We start from the raw sequence: 21,592 nt of genomic DNA, 5'->3' as shown, positions 1-21,592 counted from the left end.
TTTCCCGGATATTGGCCGATTTTTTTTTATTGGAAGATTTTTAACAAAATTTTCAGTTTTTGCCCATTTTTTTTAAAATAAAATCTACCAGTATTTCCCGTCCCAGATACGTGCTGGAAAAATTCAGAAATTCTTAGTTTAACCATAACAGATGAGTCGCCGCGACAATGACGGCCACTAACACTACAGAAGTGGAATGAACACTCGGTAGGTACAAACTTTATGAGTTAATTTCCCTAATAACACTATTTGTAAATAAACAAAATAGTTCAAACCGAATCAAAAACGCTCCAAACCACTGACTACCACATCAGATTTTTTATTTTTCTATCAAAAGCGGTTAATCATGGAATCAAAATTGTTTGCCAAATTTCCAGCTGATTAACTTCGCCAGTAACTGTTTCCTGATTTTTAAATACAATCGCAAACATTTGAACTTCATTGACGGGTGTTTGCACAATATTAAATACTGCTGCTCGCAGCAAAACGTGCAGCCAATTTTCAGCGAAACGTTTTTAAAAGTAAATAAAAAATCATTTTTTTTTTCCTTTTTTTGTTACTCCGGCAAAACTAGCCCAAAGCGTAATGAAACACGCCGCCACCGCCGTGTGCCTATCATAAATAATTGCTTGAGTAAACAAAACCTATCAAAAATGGACCGCGTCCTCCCCCCACGAAAAAGCTTCCGATAGAATCCGGGACGATTCGAATGAGGGGATAAAAATTTGGTGTGAGGACCACTTAATGCCGGTTTCCGAATTTCGCAATTCCTCCGTTTTTTGGGCTGGGGACGATAAAATCGCAATCGCAATCGATAAAAATGGATAAATAAATGGATAATTGCAATTGCAACGCTCAACCTGAATGGCTGTCGGGATGCGGAATTCTGGTAAAATTCAGGTAAAATGGACCATTCGTTTTTTGTTTCCGCATGCCGGCAGCATATCGCCGGGCTACGATTCATTTTTATTTTTAATTTGTTCTGACAATTTATTAACAAACTATGTATCATTGGTGTGAGGACGTATGAAGCAGATGACACGCTTCTTAAAGAGGATTCGGACTCGGACTGAAAATTGCACATTTTGAGAACGGTTTTTCGTCTGACAACCAATAATTATAAAATGTAGAGAGAAAATCCTTTCAACATACCACCAATTTGAAACAAGGTTTGACTTTTCTTATTTGAATCAAATTCAATTTAAAGCATGGTGCTTATCAAATTATCGTACCTCTGTTTGTACCCAGAATACCTTCATCCATCATACGAGAAACCGCGTCTAGCATGTGGTTCTAGAGTTGCATACTCGAGTAACACTTAAGGCATGCATTATTATGAATTACCCTATCTGGAACGGCACGAAATGCAGTCTCCAGACCAGCCAGTAAGTAGTAGTGGCGTTAACACCCAAAGCCAAAATGGCGGCGGACGGGCACTCGTGAAACTGTTGTTGTGCTGCTATTATTGCGATACTTCGACGCCATCATCGACAAGCAGCTGCTGCAAGGTATTTCTACTGCTGCTGCCAGCCAAAAGCTCTCATCAACATTAAGGATCCGACATACGATCGTTTTATCGAATGAGCTCACACGACGAACTTGTTTCTGGAACAGAATTTCTACCCGGTGGGTTTCGTGGGCTGAGGCTAAGAGAATTCTGGGTTAGCTTTTATTACATACATAGGGGAGATAAGGGCATAACGAGCACCCGGGGCATAATAAGCATTCCTCTTTTCTACAAAAGTACGTATTTTCTTAAATAAATATTCATGAGGATTTGTTTCGTACTACCTGTAGTATTAATTTTTCACCAAAAAAAATATCCTTATCATCTTCACAGAAATTTTATTAAATAATTAGCTAGGTTCTCAAGTGACAAAAATATTATAATTTTGAGCATCACGAAATAAGCTTTAATGACCTTTAAATCATCTGAATCTAAAATGTACGCTGAGTAACATGATTCACACATTGTTTCTCAATTTTCATCATCATAAAATTTTTGATTTTTAACTTTGATCAATTTTAGAACGCGTTTTTACTTAAATTTGTTGACTCGGGGCGAACAGAGCACTATCAATCGGGGCACGATGAGCAATTTCTGCCGTATATTCTAGCATCCAATTCAACTCGCGAAGTCAGCTGAATGATAGAGCCACAGCTTGACTTGTTTCATTTGACGATTTAGCCTATTGGTAAGGTGTCGCAGAGGTAATCATACAGCTCGAGTTCGATTCCGGTTTGAGGTTTCAGCCAATTAGGCAATAGACTATTGTAGTATCTGAACACGAAACAATTATGTAATTCACATATTATAGCTGTTCTCTATGGTTAAAAAAGCGTTTTCCTTAAGATGGCCATTAGACTGCCCCAAATTTGTATGGGAAATTCAAAACCTGTAAAATGTTATGCGCGGCAGGCTAAAATTGATCCTAGGCTTAGTGCAAGATCTCATGCCAAATTTGGGCCAGATCGGATCACGGGAAGGCGTTGCTCAACGAGCCTGAAGTTTTTATGCGATTTTGAGACATTTTGTTCGGGAGAAACATGAAAAAGCAGTTTTTCATCAATAACTTTGTTTCCTTCGGCCGATTTCTTTTGAAAACGGGTTTTCTCAAAGCCCAAGTTTCGAAAAATATTTCATTCGAAGAATGCTATTTGATTCAAATAAATATAAATAAGTTATAAGGCTACAAAAATGGGTTAACTTTTTTAACGGTTAATGCTGCGTCAAAATGTTCGAACGCCCCGACTCATTAACAATGATGAATACCACCCTTAAAAAAGTTAGCCCACTTTTGAAGCCTAATAACTTTTTTATCTTAATTCTAATCAAATTGCAGTCTTCGAATGAAATATTTGTCATAATTTGGGCTTCAAGAAAACCCGTTTTCAAAAGAAATCGGCCGAAGGATCCCTAAGTTATTGATGAATAACTGGTTTTTCATGTTTCTCCCGAACAAAATGTCTCAAAATCCCATACAAACTTCAGGTTCGTTGAGCGACCCTTTCCCGTGATCCGATCTGGTCCAAGTTTGGCATGAGATCTAGGATTCGTTTTAGCCTGCAGCATATAACTTTTTTCAAAAGTCGAATCATTTGGGGCACTCTAGTGGCCATCATGCCCTTATCTCCCCTACACATTCATATATTTTATCACTTGAAACTATTGATTTTCCGATAAATGTTTGTCTTGCGAAACAGATTTGTGGTATATTGTAGAAAATATAAGCAAACCTAATGTTAACCGGTCATTTTATTCGATTTTTTTTAAATTCAACTGGCTACGTTCTTTTGTTTACACGTGATAACATTAAAAAGCATTAAGTTTGAGATAACATTTCAAAATGCATGGTTTTACTTCGGAGATGAAAAAAAGTATCATGCACAAGTGGTGTACTGTGAGTGGAATCTCATTGAGAAAATTGGCCAAAGAAGAGGAAGTGTGCGTCGGAGCAGTATGGACAGCTATTAAAAAATATGGTGAACATCCTACATTTGAGGATGAATCGAGGAGTGGTCGAAAATATTGTCCTGAAATCCTGCTAGCGACTAAACGGTCAGAGATGCCTACAAACAGAAACCATCGGCTTCTGTTTGGGATGTGGCAAGATAAGTCGAGACCTCGAGGTCTACCTTCATACGAGCTAAAGAGCGACTTGGGCTCAACTTATTTTCCAAGAAGACCGTTAAATGATAAAAAAAATAAAATAAAAAAAGTGCATAACGTTGGAAAAATGCTAAAGTGTTTTTAAATAATTGTGAGAGAATGAAGATTTGAGTATGGATTAAATGGATTCAATGCTGCGAAGACCTTACCCGGTACCATGGCTTCATGTGAACTTTTATGTAATGAATGTTTCACGTGTTTCTGTCAGTATTTATGGAGGAATAAGTCACTCAAATACGCAACCAGTTTAAATTTATAACATTTTGAATGCTATAATACTACCAGTGGTACCACCAAAAGTATTTTGGCATCCGTGTGTATATATGGCCAGCTGGTAAGAAACGGTGTTTTTTTGGACCTTTGAGAAGAAAAAATCGGCATCTCTGAAAGATTAAGCTTAACTTTTTTTTCAGGGATTTCCATCCTATTGGATGAATCATCCCATCCCATCTCTGAAAATTTGTCACATCATAGAAGAACTCTCCCCTATACAACGCACTATTCAGGGAAAAAAATCGATCGGGATCTTGAACAGTGTTGCCATATACTACGTCAAAAAGAGTACCTACATTGGGATCATTTTTCAAAAAATCAAGAAGAAACGTTATACATTAAAAAACTCTGGTAATTCAAATCATTTATGCACAAAGTTATGTGACTTAAACGATAAATTTAATTTTCGTATATAACGTTCTTGAACCATTATAAAATACACAATTTCCATTTTAGATCATTTTCTTGTAAACTTTTAACGAAAATTCAGGGCCGTATTCCCTAGCTGGATTATTCAGAGGAACCTCGTGGAGAGACGAAATGTAATCCAATTGCAACAAACAAAAGAAGGATAACTGAAAGAATTCAATACATTAGAAAATGAGATAATTGTACTTGTTGATACACAGTTGATACAAAGTAAAACAAATTAAAAATAAAGTTTTTTTTTATACGAGATTACAGTTACAGTTGGAGGGTTATGAAAAATAGATATTGAAAAATTGATAGATTATCGGCTTTTCAGTCAATTTTTGTAATCAAAACGATTGTTATTTACTACTGTCCAGACGTTTCGGTTATTTGTTGTAGCCTTTTTCAGTGGAAAATAATTGTCAGGTTCGTTTCTTTTCTAGTTTCTATAGTAGCTAAAGACCCATGGTTGAATTTTCTGTATAAAAATGCTGCAATTCAACCATTGGTCATAAGCTACAATAAAAACAAGACAAGATACGAACCTGACAATTATTTTCCACCGAAGAAAACTACAACAAATAGCCGAAACGTCTGGATAGTAGTAAATAACAATCGTTTTGATTACAAAAATTGGCTGAATATTACAAAAATTTAACTCAGTCGAATATCAAAAAAAAATATTGAAAAAATTTGTTGTAAATCGTATTTCTTCCGGAATTTTTGCATTATCGAAACTTCATAAACTTCATAAACTACAAGAAATATATCCGTTTTTCTGATCTAATTTTTTTTTAAATTTATTTATTTAAAATGGTTTAGACGTTTTAGTTTGAAGGAGCCAAAATTGGGGTTTAAAAATACGATGATTGCTAAAATATTTAGGAATGTTAGGAGGTTAGGATGTTAGGAAAAAAAACAGAAACGAAAAGTTTTAGAAACGAAGATTGATACCTTTTAGAAAAAGATAAATTTCGGACATAGTCAAGGCTCATCGCCGCCAACACATCTCTAACTGGAACATGGGTTTCTGATTAAATTTATTTCAATAAAAAGAGTACGTTTTGTAAAATTTCACCGAAAGAAGATCGAAAATGAGTACATGTACTCTTAAAAGAGTACGTACGGTATTGTTAGTCTTTAACAACTTTTTTCTAATACATGCGAACAAAGTACACGAGTAGCAAAACTTCCAATTCTGGCTAAGAACTTTAAATTTTACATTTTTAGCTCAGATGTGGTAAAATTCCTGAAAAAATGAGTTAAAACTTCAAACATTATGATGAACATTATTATTTATCGAAAATTTTGGCGAAAATGTTAAATTTTGAGGAAAAAAAATTGAAAATCATTTACAAAAAAACATCTACTATATACTCTAAACTCACCAGCAACACTGTATCTAATCAAAAAGTGCGCGGCGTTTCCACTTTGAGGACAAAATGTAGTTTAAAATTAAGTTAAGAAAGTTACAGTTTGATCATTCTTCACTACAATATATTGTTGCTGCCTGGAAAAAAAAATATTTTTTTTTCTAGCTCGATTTTATACGTTCCAGATATATTACGATGATCTGCGTAGTAGCAAAAAAAAAAAAATTTAGTTTATTGAAAAAAAAAAAAACAAATTGAGTGTTTGATAACTCTCACATTCTTCTTGGCGGTCTGCAGTGAGCGTTTTCTCTAAGTTATAAAAAAATGTTCTGATCTTACAAAAGTGATCTGTGTTTTAAATTCGAAATTAATGTTGAAAGATCGATTCAACGAAACGTTGCAATGCTTTCTAACGTTTGTCAAACATGTCTTGACATTCTACGGTGATTTATTTTAAAAAATCATATGCTTAGAAAACTTTTAAAACTGTGAAAACATACTATTTCTATGGAATCATATCAAAATAACATATTTCTTTCATAATTAAAAAAGGGATTCCACAAGAAAACAATGCTTACATTTAATTATAACCAAAACAGATAGTTTTTTCCAAAAACAAACCCACAGGAAATTGTAAGAGGTAAAATCAAAATTTTTGAATGCATGAATTGTAACTTTATTTACTCAACTCAAAACTCCATTCTATCTTCAATAGAAATTTTTATAGATAATATATATCTTTATTTCCGTGCTATTCTTATTTGGATACGGTTTGCCAGTTAATTTTAAGCTAACTCTAGACAATTTTTATTGTAAATTTTCAGTTGTTCTTCGAAATTTAACATTTTTGTCGAAGTTCTCGATTAAAAAGAATTTTTATCAGAATTTTTGAAGATATTATTTATTTTTCAAGAAATTTTATCACATCACTTTCACATACCACTTTAGCATCCCACTGTTAAAAACTTTGTATTTCTAACAAATTTGAAGAAAAAAGCTGATAACTTTTAAGATATTTTTCTTTATTATGCAAAATGATGGACGTATTGCGAAACTTTACCACCGATTTTCTTGAAGCATGCCAAGCAGCTCATACGACCTATTGAAAATTGACTGAAACTTAGTTATTTTTTCTCAGCTTTGTTTTGACAGTTTTCTTTGGTCTGTTTGGAGACATCTGGTGGCACAACAAAAAAAAACAAAAAATGGTTGGTGTAGAATGGAGTGTTGTATGCCCTGCCAGTGAGCGTCTCTTAGGGCAGGTAAGCGGACGGTAGGAAATGAATACTCAAAGGAAAACTCAAAACGCAAAATGAAGAGATGAACCAATCAAATCTTTCTACGCCCAAATAGAGCTCTCCTCAAACAGACACTGCTCTCTAAACTAGGTATACCATACGTACTCTTTAGCACATCATGTACTCTTTTTCGATTGAAAAATTAGTGTACTCTTCTTTTTGTGAAATCTTACGAAATGTACTCTTTTTGCTGAAAAGCGTTTAATAAAATGTTATTATATAAATTGTCTTAAACGCGGAATTTTTCGTAATAAAATTATTTGCACTTCGTTTGGTAAAAGTTTTCTGGAACTTGAATTTATTACCCCACTTAAATATACAGGAAGACATCTTCTATACGCGAACAATCTATAAAGGCAATGAGCGCCTTTAAGTATGCAATGAAGAGCATAAAAACAAATTGCTTTGAACCATAACACAAAAATTCAATACGCACGAATAGGAAAGAATGTTCTGGTTTAATGAAAATATACGCCTCTTTTACAAAAAAAAACCCTTTATCAAATGCAATCTTTATCATGTTTGGTATACTGCGTAAAATTACAAATTACTATCCTTTAGAATAATCCAACTGACAACACTAAGGCTTTGGCATGTAATTTACGTAAATGGCAGCAAATTGGCGGTATTTGAATGACTTAAAACATTATAGTTAAACAACTTTTTTCTCTACTGTTTTGAAAAAAAAAATCTCAATGTACTCTTTCTGGCGTTGCAGCATATGGCAACCCTACTCTAAACTATGATTTTAGTTATTTTTTTTTCGGTACTTCTCAAACAATTAAAACATGAAGCAACTTCAAGCTGGGCTCGACAATATTTATTGAAAATGCATACTTGGACTGTTGTCTGCGGTTGTATTTCTTTTGAAGATTCGAAACTCTGAAACAAGAAGAACCCGATAGGAAATCTGAGAATCCATGTAACAAGTGTCGAAAGTCCTTTACGAGCATGCAAACTGTTTGCATATCTTCGATTTACGTTATCGTCAAGATATTGGCAGAATGTTGGTCGTAAGTAATGAACAGAGTAAATCCGGAATGCTTCGTTGAGTATCGGAACCGATTGGTCGAATGGCGGAGGTGTAGACTCAACAGTAGACTGTCCCAAATTTGTATAGGATATTTCAAACCTGTGAAGTGTTATGTTAAAATTACAACCCTGGGACTGTAACACTGTCTGGGAACCGTTAACAGTTTTTATAAACTTCTTCTGTCATAACCAAATAAAGAACAAAAATAGTACAAGATCTCATGCGAAATTTGGGCCAGAACGGATCACGGGAAGGGGTCGCTCAACGAGTCTGAAGTTTGTATGGAATTTTTAAGACATTTTGTTCGGGAGTAACATAAAAAACAGTTTCACATCAATAACTTGAATACAATTTTTCTTAAAGCCTTGGTTATGACAAATATTTCATTCGAAGACTGCCTTTCGATTAGAGTTAAGATAAATTATAATAAGGCTTCAAAAATGAGTTAACTTTTTTAAGGGTGATATTCATCACTGTTAATATGACATCAAAATGTTTGACTGCCCATAAATAGTACTTAGTAATAACATTATTTACGATGAACAACCACTACTATAATTTTCCATTTTCTTTGAAAATTCCTTTGAAGGTCTTATTAATAAGAATAGTCGGAAATATATAACCTAAATATGACTCAGATTAAACTAATGTTTTTCACAATGTACAAATTTCTAGTTGGTCTGGTACCTCAGAATTGAGTCATCTAGCTAAACAAACGACTCAAAAAATGTGTTGACTAATAATTTGCTTAAACTGCATTTCAGACAGAAGCCCCACTCAAAAAGGCACTCTCAAACTTGATCTTATTTCCCTAGGTATTAATATTTTCCAAAAATCCCTGGACTGTTCAGATAGCACTTTACTGAGTGTTTTGCCTAAATTTTGGTACCAAACGTTTAAAAAGATAACAATTGAGGAGAGTCTTTTCTTATTCCAGGTGTCAATTTGAGGATCAACTCTATTTCACAGTCTGTAATGATCAAATTCGAGCGGAAAGTTTGATGATCAACTTTTCCCTTTTCTGTCGAGCTGTTTGAATCCTGTAAAATTGTTTTTTTTCCACAAATACAGTTTAGTTTATTGTGCGTTCATCCCATTTTGTTGGTTTTTAGTTTGCATATTCATTATTAACAGTTTACGAATACATAACCCTGAAGCTGAATATAAGTTTACGATATGTGATTTTAAAAATTAAAAAAACAATAAATGTCAACACAGATGAAGCTATGTACTCAATACTTTCGATTCAATTGTCTTCCAATTTAACGTTTGGTGATCAACGCTATCGAATTAAAGTATTATAATTTGTGAACAGAATCTCCAAATCTTAATAAAATCTCTTCAAGATTTTTAGTATTCCGAAGATGTTTGTAATTCTGATTTCGTTCATTCAACTGTTTGTATCTGATAACCCTCTAGTTTAATTGAATGAAAATTCAATAACAACTTTGGAAAAATTGGGTTGGACTATAGAAAATATTACTTTGTTTAAATATCGTTTATCCTTTAAATAATGAAAATAATTTTTTTTCTTTGTTATTGAAACTATTTAAATAATTAAATTGGGTAACTGAAACCCTTGAAGCAAAAATAATGGCAGTGTTAAATTCATCAATTTAATGGAAAAAAAAGTTCAACAATTTCATTCTGATTTTTAATTGGAACCAATAGCAGATTTTTCAGTTATACATATTGTTCTCGTACCGAGCGCATAAAATGAATTCCTTAAATCTTTTAATTCAGAACAAACAATGTTTAACTAGCGTCTACGTTTATTACTTTATTGCCTTAATTTATTCAGAACTGTTTAACAGTGATTTGTTGAATAACTCCAAATAAATTTTCCTGTAATTTCATGCAATTTCGTTACATAATTAAGAAGAAATATATAACTCTTCAAACGAAACATCATTGCCCCGTTTTACCCCTGACTCTCGCCAATATTAAGCCAAATAGCAGGATGTCGCTAATTTGGAAAAGTGGGTACACCACCTCAAGTCTCCTGGACTGCTCGGAGACGCCAAACCGGGAGAATTGTCGGGTGGATTGAGTTTGGGAATTTCCGCGAAGCTTCCATTCGCTCTGATCCTCTGCTCCAAGGATCGTTTGTCGTTGCTAAATACTGCTGTTCTTGTTTTTGTTTTTGTTTGGGTTGTAATTGCAGCGATAACACTTTGAATCGTCTCACTCCGGTTTTAATGATTCCTCGAATGTCGTTTATCGTTCGTTCGTCCGTTCGTTACCTTATGTATGTACGAATAGGTTGTGGGTGTGGGCTGATTGTTTTCTTGCTGTTATTTTCGTTGTTGCCTTGTTGATATTATTTTCTCACCGAATGAAGGAATTCGCACACGATACCTAGGAGATACTTATCGGTAGCAGCAGCAGGGAAGGTTCAGTGTCTCGGATTTTCCGGTGCATTGGAACGGAGTTTTACAACCGAAACACTCCAAACGGGGATTTACTTTACACGGGAATAATTTTGGCTTAACTAAATTGGTTGTGCCATGATGCTACTTTAGCTGTAAAGAGCTTAGGTTTTACTCGTAAAATTTCAATCATTGTACGATTGCTTTTGGATGAAAGGGAACCTCTTACTTACCTTTTACTAAAAATACTAATTTGAAAGGATTTATAACATAAGTTAACTAACCGAAGTAGTATAGGGTTAATTTATTTTATTTTTAATTTTATTTGTAGATGTTTGATACCGAAACCATCAATTTCGTGCGATACTAATAGTATTTTTTTATTTTCCCAATTCCTTTCAACCATCCTTGATTCCAATCCAAAAACAAATTTTGATACCACCAAAAAACAGTGCCCGGAGATCCGCAGGATGTCAAGGCCACCCCCGTCAATTCGACCACAATCCACGTGTCCTGGAAGCCCCCAAAGGAGAAGAACCGCAACGGCATCATCCGAGGCTATCACATCCACGTGCAGGAGATGCGAGAGGAGGTAAGAATGATGTCATTTTCCTGTAGGGATTTTGTGCGACCAATAGAAGAATTTTTAGGGTATCATTTAATGAGTAATTCAAAATAAACAACTTGTTTATCGGATCCTTCTAATGGTTTAAAACTGTTCACTTTGGTGTCAAAAAAAAAGTGGAGGCGGTAGTAATTTGGCTACGACCGCTAAACGTAGAATTACGCAATTGTTTTTTGTCAATGTATAGAATAACAGAACTTATAGTGCATTTTTGAAATGACCAACATATGAGTGTCAAAATGGCAATATGACGTGACAAATTTCACTCATTTAACAGAATTTAACCATGTGACATAAACCTATCACCAGAAATAATCTGAGCATGCAGTACATGTGACATAATCGGATCATGCAACATAATCAGATCATGTAACATAATTCGACCAGGTGACCTAATTCAACCATGCAATAAAATCGACCATCTGACATAATCCGACCATGCAACATAATCGACCATGTGGCACAATCTGATTATGCAATATAATCAACCATGTGACAATATCCGATCATGCAGTTAAATCGAAGATGTGACATTATTTGATCATGCTACATTTTCGACCATGCAACATATTTTGACCATGTGACAAAATCCGACCACGCTACAAAACTCGATCATGCAACATAATCCGACCATGTGACAAAATCCAACCATTCAACATAATCGAATCATGCAACATAATCGGACCATGTGACATAATCCGATCCTGTGACATAATCGACCATGCAACAAATATGTGACATAATCCGACCATGTGACGTAATCGGACCATGTGACATAATCGGATCATGCAAGATAACAAGACCATGTGACATAATCCGATTATGTAACAAAATTGGACCATGTGAAATAATCCGACCATGCAACATAATCGACCATGTGACATGATTCGATCATGCAACAAAATCGACCATGTGACATTATCGAATCATGCAACATAATCCGACCATGCAACATAATCGGACCATGCAACATAATCGGAGCATGTGACAGATTCTGATCATGCAACATAATCCAACCATGCGACATAATCGGACCATTTGTTATAATCCGACCATTCAACAAAATCGGACCATGTGACATAATTGCCCATGCAACAGAAATGGACCATAAGACATAATCTGACCAAGCAAAATAATCCGACCATGTGACGAAATCCAACCATGCAACATAATGGGACCATGTGACATAATCGACCATGCAACATAATCGGACCATGTGACATAATCCGACCATGCAACATAATCCGACCATGTGACAAAATTAAACTATGCAACAGAATCGGACCATGTGACATAATCGCCCATGCAACATTATCGACAATGTGACAAATCGATCATGCAACATAATCGGACCATGTGACATAATCCGATCATGCAACCTCATCCGACCATGATACATAATCTGATCATGCAACATCATCGAACTATGTGACATAATCGCCCATGCAACATAAATGGACCCTGTGCCATAATCCGACCATGGAACATTATCGACCATGTGACATAAATTTGAATCATGCAACATAATCCGATCATGCAACATAATCGGACCGAGTGACATAATCGCCCATGCAACATAAATGGACCCTGTGACATAATTCGACCATGCAACAATATCAACCATGTGACATAAATCAATCATGCAATATAATCGGACCATGTGACATAATCCGACCATGTAACAAAATCCAACTATGCACCATAATCGCCCATGCAACATAAATTGACCATGTGACATAATCCGACCATGCAACATAATCCGATCATGCAACATAATCGGACCATGTGACATAATTCGACCATGCAACATAATCCGACCATGTGACGAATTCCAACTATGCAACATAATCGACCATGCAACATAATTCGACCATGTGACAAAATCCGACCATGCAACATTATCGGACCATGTCACATAATCCGACCATGTGACAAAATTAAACCATGCAACATAATCGAACCATGTGACATAATCGGATCATGCAACATTATCGACCATGTGCCATAAATCGATCATTCAACATAATCTGACCATGTGACATAATCCGATCATGCAACATATTCGGAATATGTGACATAATCCGACCATGCAACATAAATCGACCATGTGACGAAATCTAACCATGCAACATAATCGGACTATGTGACATAATCCGACCATGCAACATAATCCGACCATGTGACGAAATCCAACCATCGACCATGTGACATAATCCGACTATGTAACATAATCCGACCATGCAACATAATCCGACCACGTGGCATAATCTGATCATGCAACATCATCGGACTATGTGACATAATCGCCCATGCAACATAAATGGACCGTGACATAATCTGACCATGCAACATCATCGACCATGTGACATAAATCGATCATCTAACATAATCGGACCATGTGACATAATCGCCCATGCAACATAAACGGACCATGTGACATAATCCGACCATGCAACATTATCGACCATGTGACATAAATCGATCACGCAACATAATCGGACCATGTGACATAATCCGACCATGCAACATAAATCGACCATGTGACGAAATCTAACCATGCAACATAATCGGACTATGTGACATAATCGACCATGTGACATAATCCGACCATGCAACATAATCCGACCATGCAACATAATCCGACCATGTGACGAAATCCAACCATCGACCATTTGACATAATCCGACTATGCAACATAATCGGACCATGTGACATAATCCGACCATGCAACATAATCCGACCATGTGACATAATCCGACCATGCAACATAAATCGACCATGAGACGAACTCTAACCATGCAACATAATCGGACCATGTGACATAATCGCCCATGCAGCATAAACGGACCATGTAACACAATCCGACCATGCAACATAATCCGACCATGCAACATTATCGACCATGTGACATAAATCGATCACGCAACATAATCGGACCATGTGACATAATCCGACCATGCAACATAAATCGACCATGTGACGAAATCTAAACATGCAACATAATCGGACCATGTGACATAATCGACCATGTGACATAATCCGACCATGCAACATAATTCGACCATGTGACGAAATCGAACCATCGACCATGTGACATAATCCGACTATGCAACATAATCGGACCATGTGACATAATCCGACCATGTAACAAAATCCAACTATGCAACATAATCGCCCATGCAACATAAATTGACCATGTGACATAATCCGACCATGCAACATAATCGGACCATGTGACATAATTCGATTATACAACGCCACTTGCGATGACCTGTAGGATCCCTGCCACTGCCACTGGAGTCCTCCGCCACTGAACGCCTCCGCCGCTGGCTGTCTACGCTGGTGTGGTGGCCGTCATCGCTGCTCACCATCATCGTTGCTCACTGGTCCACGGTTGCCACTGAACTACTGCAAATCGATATCTGAGTCGGATTACCACTGGTGGGGTCCACACTCAGATCGAAGTGCAGCAACGGTCTGTTCAGCTTGACGGCTAACAGAGAAAGAAACCGAGTCGGTCGACGGGCCCTTTGTTTTATACCTTTCGTAGGTAGGGAAAAACAAAACCCATCAAAGCAGGCGTTGGTGATGACGTCATAATCCTTTAGATAGGATGTCTGTCAAATGGAAAGCTTTCGTGACGCGAGATCTGTTCGCAAATTTCAATTTGCCCCCCTATAGTGTTGCCGTAAGACGTAATTCTACGTCAAAAAAAAAAAATAGGAACTAGAATCTAGAAATTTAAAGCTAGAATTCAGAACTAGAATCTAGAACTAGAATCTAGAACTAGAATTTAGAACTTGAACCAAGAATAAGAATCTATAACAAGAATCTAAAATAAGAATCTAGAACTAGAAACTTGAACTAAAATCTTGTATTAGAATCTAGAACTGGAATCTTAACTACAATCTAGAACTAGAATATAGAACGAGAAACTAGAACTAGAAACTAGAACTAGAAACTTGAACTAGAAAATAGAACAAGGAAATAGAAACTAGAACTAGAATCTAGAATTTGAGTCAAGAATCTAGAACAAGAATCCAGAACTGAACCTAACACTAGAATCTAGAACTAGAATCTAGAACTAGAATAGAGAACTAGAATCTAGAACTTGAATCTAGAACAATAATCTGCGACAATAACCAAGAACTAGAATCAGGAACTAGAATCTGGAACTAGAATCTAGAACAAGAATCTAGGACTAGAATCTAGAATTAGAATCTAGAACTAGAATCTGGCACTAGAATCTAGAACTAGAATCTAGAACTAGAATCTAGAACTCGAATTTAGAACTAGAATCTAGAGCTAGAATCTAGAACTAGAATCCAGAACTAGATTCTAGAACTATAATCTAGAACTAGATTCTAGAACTAGAATCTAGAACTTGAGTCTAGAACTAGAATCTATATCTAGAATATAGAACTACAATCTAGAACTTGAATTTAGAACTAGAATCTACAGCTAGAATCAAGGACTAGAATCCAGAACTAGAATCTAGAACTTGAATCTAGAACTAGAATTTAGAACTAGAATCTAGAACTAGAATCTAGAACTTGAATCTAGAACTAGAATCTAGAACTAGAATCTAAAACTAGAATCTAGAACTAGAATCAAGAACTTGAATCTAGAACTTGAATCTAGAACAAGAATCTAGAACTAATATTTAGAACTAGAATCTAGAACTAGAATCTAGAACTAGAATCTAGAACTAGAATCTAGAACTAGATTCTAGAACTAGAATCCAGAACTAGAATGTAGAACTAGAATCTATAACTAGAATGTGTTACTAGAAAAAAGAACTTGAATTTTGAACCAGAACTAGAATCCGGAACTAGTATCTGGAACAAGAATCTAGAATTTGAATCTAGAACTAGACTCTAGAACTAGAATCTAGAACTAGAATCTAGAACTAGAATCTAGAACTAGAATCTAGAACTAGAATCTAGAACTAGAATCTAGAACTAGAATCTAGAACTAGAATCTAGAACTAGAATCTAGAACTAGAATCTAGAACTTGATTCTAGAACTTGAATCTAGAACTAGTATCTAAAACTAGAATCTAGAACTCGAATTTAGAACTAGAATCTAGAGCTAGAATCTAGAACAAGAATCCAGAACTAGAATCTAGAACTAGATTCTAGAACTATAATTTAGAACTAGATTCTAGAACTAGAATCTAGAACTAGAATGTAGAATTAGAATCTATAACTAGAATGTAGTACTAGAAAAAAAGAAATTGAATATTGAACCATAATCTAGAACTAGAATCTGTAACTACAATCTGGAACTAAAATCTGGAACTAGAATTTGGAACTAGAATCTGGAACTAGAATTTAGAACTAGAATCCAGAACTAGAATCTAGAACTTGAATCTAGAATAAGAATCTCGAGCCAGAATCTAGAACAAGAATTAAGAACTAGAATCTAGAGCTAGAATCTAGAACTACAATCTAGATCTAGAATCTAGAACTAGAATCTAGAATTAGAATCTATAAATAGAATCTAGAACTTGAATCTAGAACTAGAATCTAGAACTAGAATCTAGAACTTGAATCTAGAACTAGAATTAAGAACTAGAATTTAGAGCTAGAATCTTGAACTAGAATCTAGAACTAGAATCAAGAACTAGAATCTAGAACTAGATCTAGAACTAGAATCTAGAACTAGGATCTAGAACTAGAGTCAAAAACTTGAATCTAGAACTTGAATCTAGAACAAGAATCAAGGACTAGAATCGAGGACTAGAATCTAGAACTAGAATCTAGAACTAATATTTAGAACTAGAATCTAGAACTAGAATCTATGACTAGAATGTGGTACTAGAAAAAGAACTTGAATTTTGAACTAGAATCTGGAACTAGAATCTAGAATTTGAATCTAGAACTAGACTTTAGAACTAGAATCTAGAACTAGAATCTAGAACTAGAATCTAGAACTAGAATCTAAAACTTGTATCTAGAACTTGTATCTAAAACTTGAATCTAGAACTCGAATCTAGAACTAGAATCTAGAGCTAGAATCTAGAACAAGAATCCAGAACTAGAATCTAGAACTAGATTCTAGAACTATAATTTAGAACTAGATTCTAGAACTAGAATCTAGAACTTGAATGTAGAACTAGAATCTGTAACTAGAATGTAGTACTAGAAAAAAAGAATTTGAATATTGAACCATAATCTAGAACTAGAATCTGGAACTACAATCTGGAACTTAAATCTGGAACTAGAATTTGCAACTAGAATCTGGAACTAGAATCTGGAACTAGAATCTAGAACTAGAATCTTGAACTTGAATCTAGAATTAGAATCTAGAGCTAGAATCTAGAACAAGAATCTAGAATTAGGATCTATTAATAGAATCTAGAACTTGAATCTAGAACAAGAATCTAGAACTTGAATCTACAACTAGAATTTAGAACTAGAATTTAGAGCTAGAATCTAGAATTAGAATCTAGAACTAGAATCTAGAACTGGAATCTAGAACTAGAATCTTGATTTAGAATCAAGAACTTGAATTTAGAACAAGAATATAGAACTAGAAAATAGAGCTATAATCTAGAACTAGAATCTATAACTAGAATTTAGAACTAGAATCTAGAGCTCGAATCTAGAACTAGAATCTAGAACTAGAATCTAGATCTAGAATCTAGATCTAGAATCTAGAACTAGATTCTAGAACTAGAATCTAGAACTTGAATCTAGAACAAAAATCTAGAACAAGAATCGAAAACTTGAATCTAGAACTAGAATCTAGAACTTGAATCTAGAACTAAAATCTAGAACTTGAATCTAGAACTAGAATTAAGAACTAGAATTTAGAGCTAGAATCTAGAACTAGAATCTAGAACTAGAATCTATTAATAGAATCTAGAACTTGAATCTAGAACTAGAATCTAGAACTTGAATCTACAACTAGAATTTAGAACTAGAATTAGAATCTAGAACTAGAATCTAGAACTGGAATCTAGAACTAGAATCTAGATTTAGAATCAAGAACTTGAATTTAGAACAAGAATTTAGAACTAGAAAATAGAGCTATAATCTAGAACTAGAATCTATAACTAGAATTTAGAACTAGAATCTAGAGCTCGAATCTAGAACTAGAATCTAGAACTAGAATCTAGAACTAGAATCTAGATCTAGAATCTAGAACTAGATTCTAGAACTAGAATCTAGAACTTGAATCTAGAACAAAAATCTAGAACAAGAATCGAAAACTTGAATCTAGAACTAGAATCTAGAACTTGAATCTAGAACTAAAATCTAGAACTTGAATCTAGAACTAGAATTAAGAACTAGAATTTAGAGCTAGAATCTAGAACTAGAATCTAGAACTAGAATCTCGAACTAGAATCTAGAACTAGAATCTTGAACTTGAATCTAGAACTTGAATTTAGAACTAGAATCAAGAACTTGAATTTAGGACTAGAATCTACACCTTGAATCTAGAACTACAATTTAAAACTAGATTCTAGAGTTAGAATCTGGAACTAGAATCTAGAACTAGAATCTAGAACTAGAATCTAGAACTTGAATCTAGAACTAGAATCTAGATCTAGAGTCTAGATCTTGAATCTAGAACTAGAATCTAGAACTAGAATCAAGAACTAGAATCTAGAACTAGAATCTAGAACTATAATCTAAAATTAGAATCTAGAACTAGAATAAAGAACTAGAATCAAGAACTAGAATCAAGATCTAGAATCCAGAACTAGAATCTTCAACTAGAATCTAGAAGTTGAATCTAGAAATAGAATCTAGAAGTAGAATCTAGAACTAGAATCTAGAACTAGAATCTAGAACCAGAATCTAGAACTAGAATCTAGAATAAGATTCTTGAACTCAAATCTAAAACTAGAATCGAGAACTAGAATTTAGAACAATTCTTCAAAACTAGAATCTAGAACTAGAATAAAGAACTAGAATCAAGAACTAGAATCAAGAACTAGAATCCAGAACTAGAATCTTCAACTAGAATCTAGAACTTGAATCTAGAAATAGAATCTAGAAGTAGAATCTAGAACTAGAATCTAGAACTAGAATCTAGAACCAGAATCTAGAACTAGAATCTAGAATAAGATTCTTGAACTCAAATCTAAAACTAGAATCGAGAACTAGAATCTAGAACTAGAATCTAGAACTAGAATTTAGAACAATTCTTCAAAACTAGAATCTAGAACTAGAATCTAGAACTAGAATCTAGAACTAGAATCTAGAGCTTGAATCTAGAACTAGAATCTAGAACTAGAATCAAGAACTAGAATCTAGAACTAGAATATAGAACTAGAATCTAAAATTACATTCTATAATTAGAATCTAGAACTAGAATATAGAAGTAGAATCTAGAACTAGAATCTAGAACTAGAATCTTAAATTACATTCTAGAATTAGAATCTAGATCTAGAATATAGAACTAGAATCTAGAACTAGAATCTAGAACTAGAATCTAGAACTAGAATCAAGAACTAGAATCTAGAACTAGAATCTAGAACTAGAATCTAGAACGAGAATCTAGAACTAGAATCTAGAACTAGATTCTAAAATTTTATTCTAGAATTATAATCTAGAATCTAGAACTAGCATTTAGAACTTGAATCTAGAACTAGAATCTAAAACTAGAATCTAGAACTAGAATCTGGAACTAGAATCTAGAACTATTATCTTGAACTAGAATCTAGAATCTAGAAAAAGATTCATGAACTAAAATCTAAAACTAGAATCTAGAACTAGAATTCAGAACTAGAATCTAGAACTAGAATTGAGAACAATTATTCAAAACTAGAATCTAGATCTAGAATCTAGAACCGAAATCTAGAACTGGAGTCTAGAACTAGAATCTAGAACTAGAATCTAGAACTAGAATCAAGAAGTAAAATATAGACTAGTATTTAGAACTAGAATTTAGAATTATAATCTAGAGCTGGAATATAGAACTGAAATCAAGATTGGAACCAAGAACTAGAATCTTGAATTAGAATTGAGAACTAGAATCTTTAGCTAGAATTAGAATTTAGAACTAGGATCAAGAACTTAAATCTTGAGCTGGAATTTAGAATTTGATTCAAGAACTAGAATCTGGAACAAGAATTCAGATTATAAAAACTTTAAGCTAGAACTGGAATCTAGAACTAGAATCTAGATTCTAGAATAGAATCTCGTATTAGATCATAAAAAACTCGAACTAGAAACAAGCTTAAGTAGAACAAGCTTTATGACTAGAGCTAGTATAGGAATTACAATTTGAACGAGAACTAGTTCTGAAACAAGATTATGAACGAGAAAATAATAGAACTTAAACTAGAAACATAATTATTTGAATTTTAAATTCAAACAAGAACTTCAGCTGGTTATAGAACAAGAATGTTAATACAGTAATATCACGATATAAAAAGTCATTATATACTTTATTAAAAAAGGTTTCATGGATGTTAATCATGAAATATTCCGTTAAACTGGCTTAAAATGTATTTTCCACATGTGAAAAATTGGATAACAGGCCTGTACTTGAAAAAAAAAATGCAGCACTTTCTTATGTGAATAACTTTTGATTTCAGGGATAGAATCTAGTGATTTTTTTTTCAGAAAAAATGATTTTTTACAATGTATTGTTGACATGAGCAAAATTTGGTGACTATCTGTCAAGTGGTTTTTTTAGTTGTCATCTAAATTTTTTTTAGATACGTCGCTCGTGAAATGAAAGCTCAACACAGACTTCTGACAATCTAGTACTTCATTTTCCTTTGTCGGAAGTCAGTCGGAAGTAAGAAATCTAGATTTCCGAAGTAAAATTTAGAGCTGGCGCGATAATAAACGACTTCCAAACAAAAAGAAGACAGACAGCATATTTTGTACAAAGTTGTGGAAAATCTAGAAAAGTCTTACCTCACAGGCTAACAAATATTGCTAAGAATTTCATCCGATTCCATCCACGCAATAAAAAGTTACACACAAAGTATTACCAAAAGAAATTTGTGCCTTCAGGCCTTATTAAGTGGTTGTTTAGATACCTTCACAACAGGAATTACAAAGAAAATTTTTTTTAGCGCAATCTTGAAAATACGGGAATTTTCCTGATTCTGGAATTGCCTGATGGAAAACAAGCGTTCGATCATGATGCATGTAATAAAATTGTTCTGTCAGTCTTAAAGGGCCCTGCGGTAACCTCGAAGTAAAAAATAATCGAAGAAGATCGATTATTTAAAATCAAAGGAATTGAAAAAAAAGTTGACTTAAATGTTGGGGTCAGTGTTGACCAAAATTATTCGTGCTTATATTTATCATTATAATCACATTATAGCATTATCAAAAACCACTTGAAAAATTGTCGCATGTAAATAATACATCACAAGCTATTTTTAACTTGAAAATTTCCTGAACTTTCATCGATGCAAGCAGAAGTTTTTCACAAAAGAAAGTGTTTTTTTTTTTTTAGTACAGTTCTTAAAGAGTTTGTCAAGAGTAAGATTAGCTAGTTCGAGCTTCAAGAAGCACTAGATTTAGTTTGCACCGTGAAATGTTCTCTAATAATATACCTAATCCAC

The 21,592-nt window shown here is 34.1% G+C and overlaps 1 protein-coding gene across 1 annotated transcript in view; it reads right to left on the bottom strand.

The window, feature by feature from the left end:
* LOC129742247 (tyrosine-protein phosphatase Lar) overlaps positions 1 to 21,592 on the bottom strand; it is a 740,954-nt gene that overhangs the window by 90,810 nt on the left and 628,552 nt on the right. The window contains exon 18 of the mRNA XM_055734122.1: positions 14,437 to 14,545. Within this exon, the coding sequence (XP_055590097.1) occupies positions 14,437 to 14,545 (109 nt within the window). The remainder of the gene's footprint in view (positions 1 to 14,436; positions 14,546 to 21,592) is intronic.

The sequence above is a fragment of the Uranotaenia lowii genome, chromosome 2, assembly GCF_029784155.1.
Source record: "Uranotaenia lowii strain MFRU-FL chromosome 2, ASM2978415v1, whole genome shotgun sequence".
NCBI classification, from domain to species: Eukaryota; Metazoa; Arthropoda; class Insecta; order Diptera; family Culicidae; genus Uranotaenia; species Uranotaenia lowii.
The sequence above is the reverse complement of the archived record's forward strand: the minus strand, read 5'-3'. Positions and strand labels throughout refer to the sequence as shown.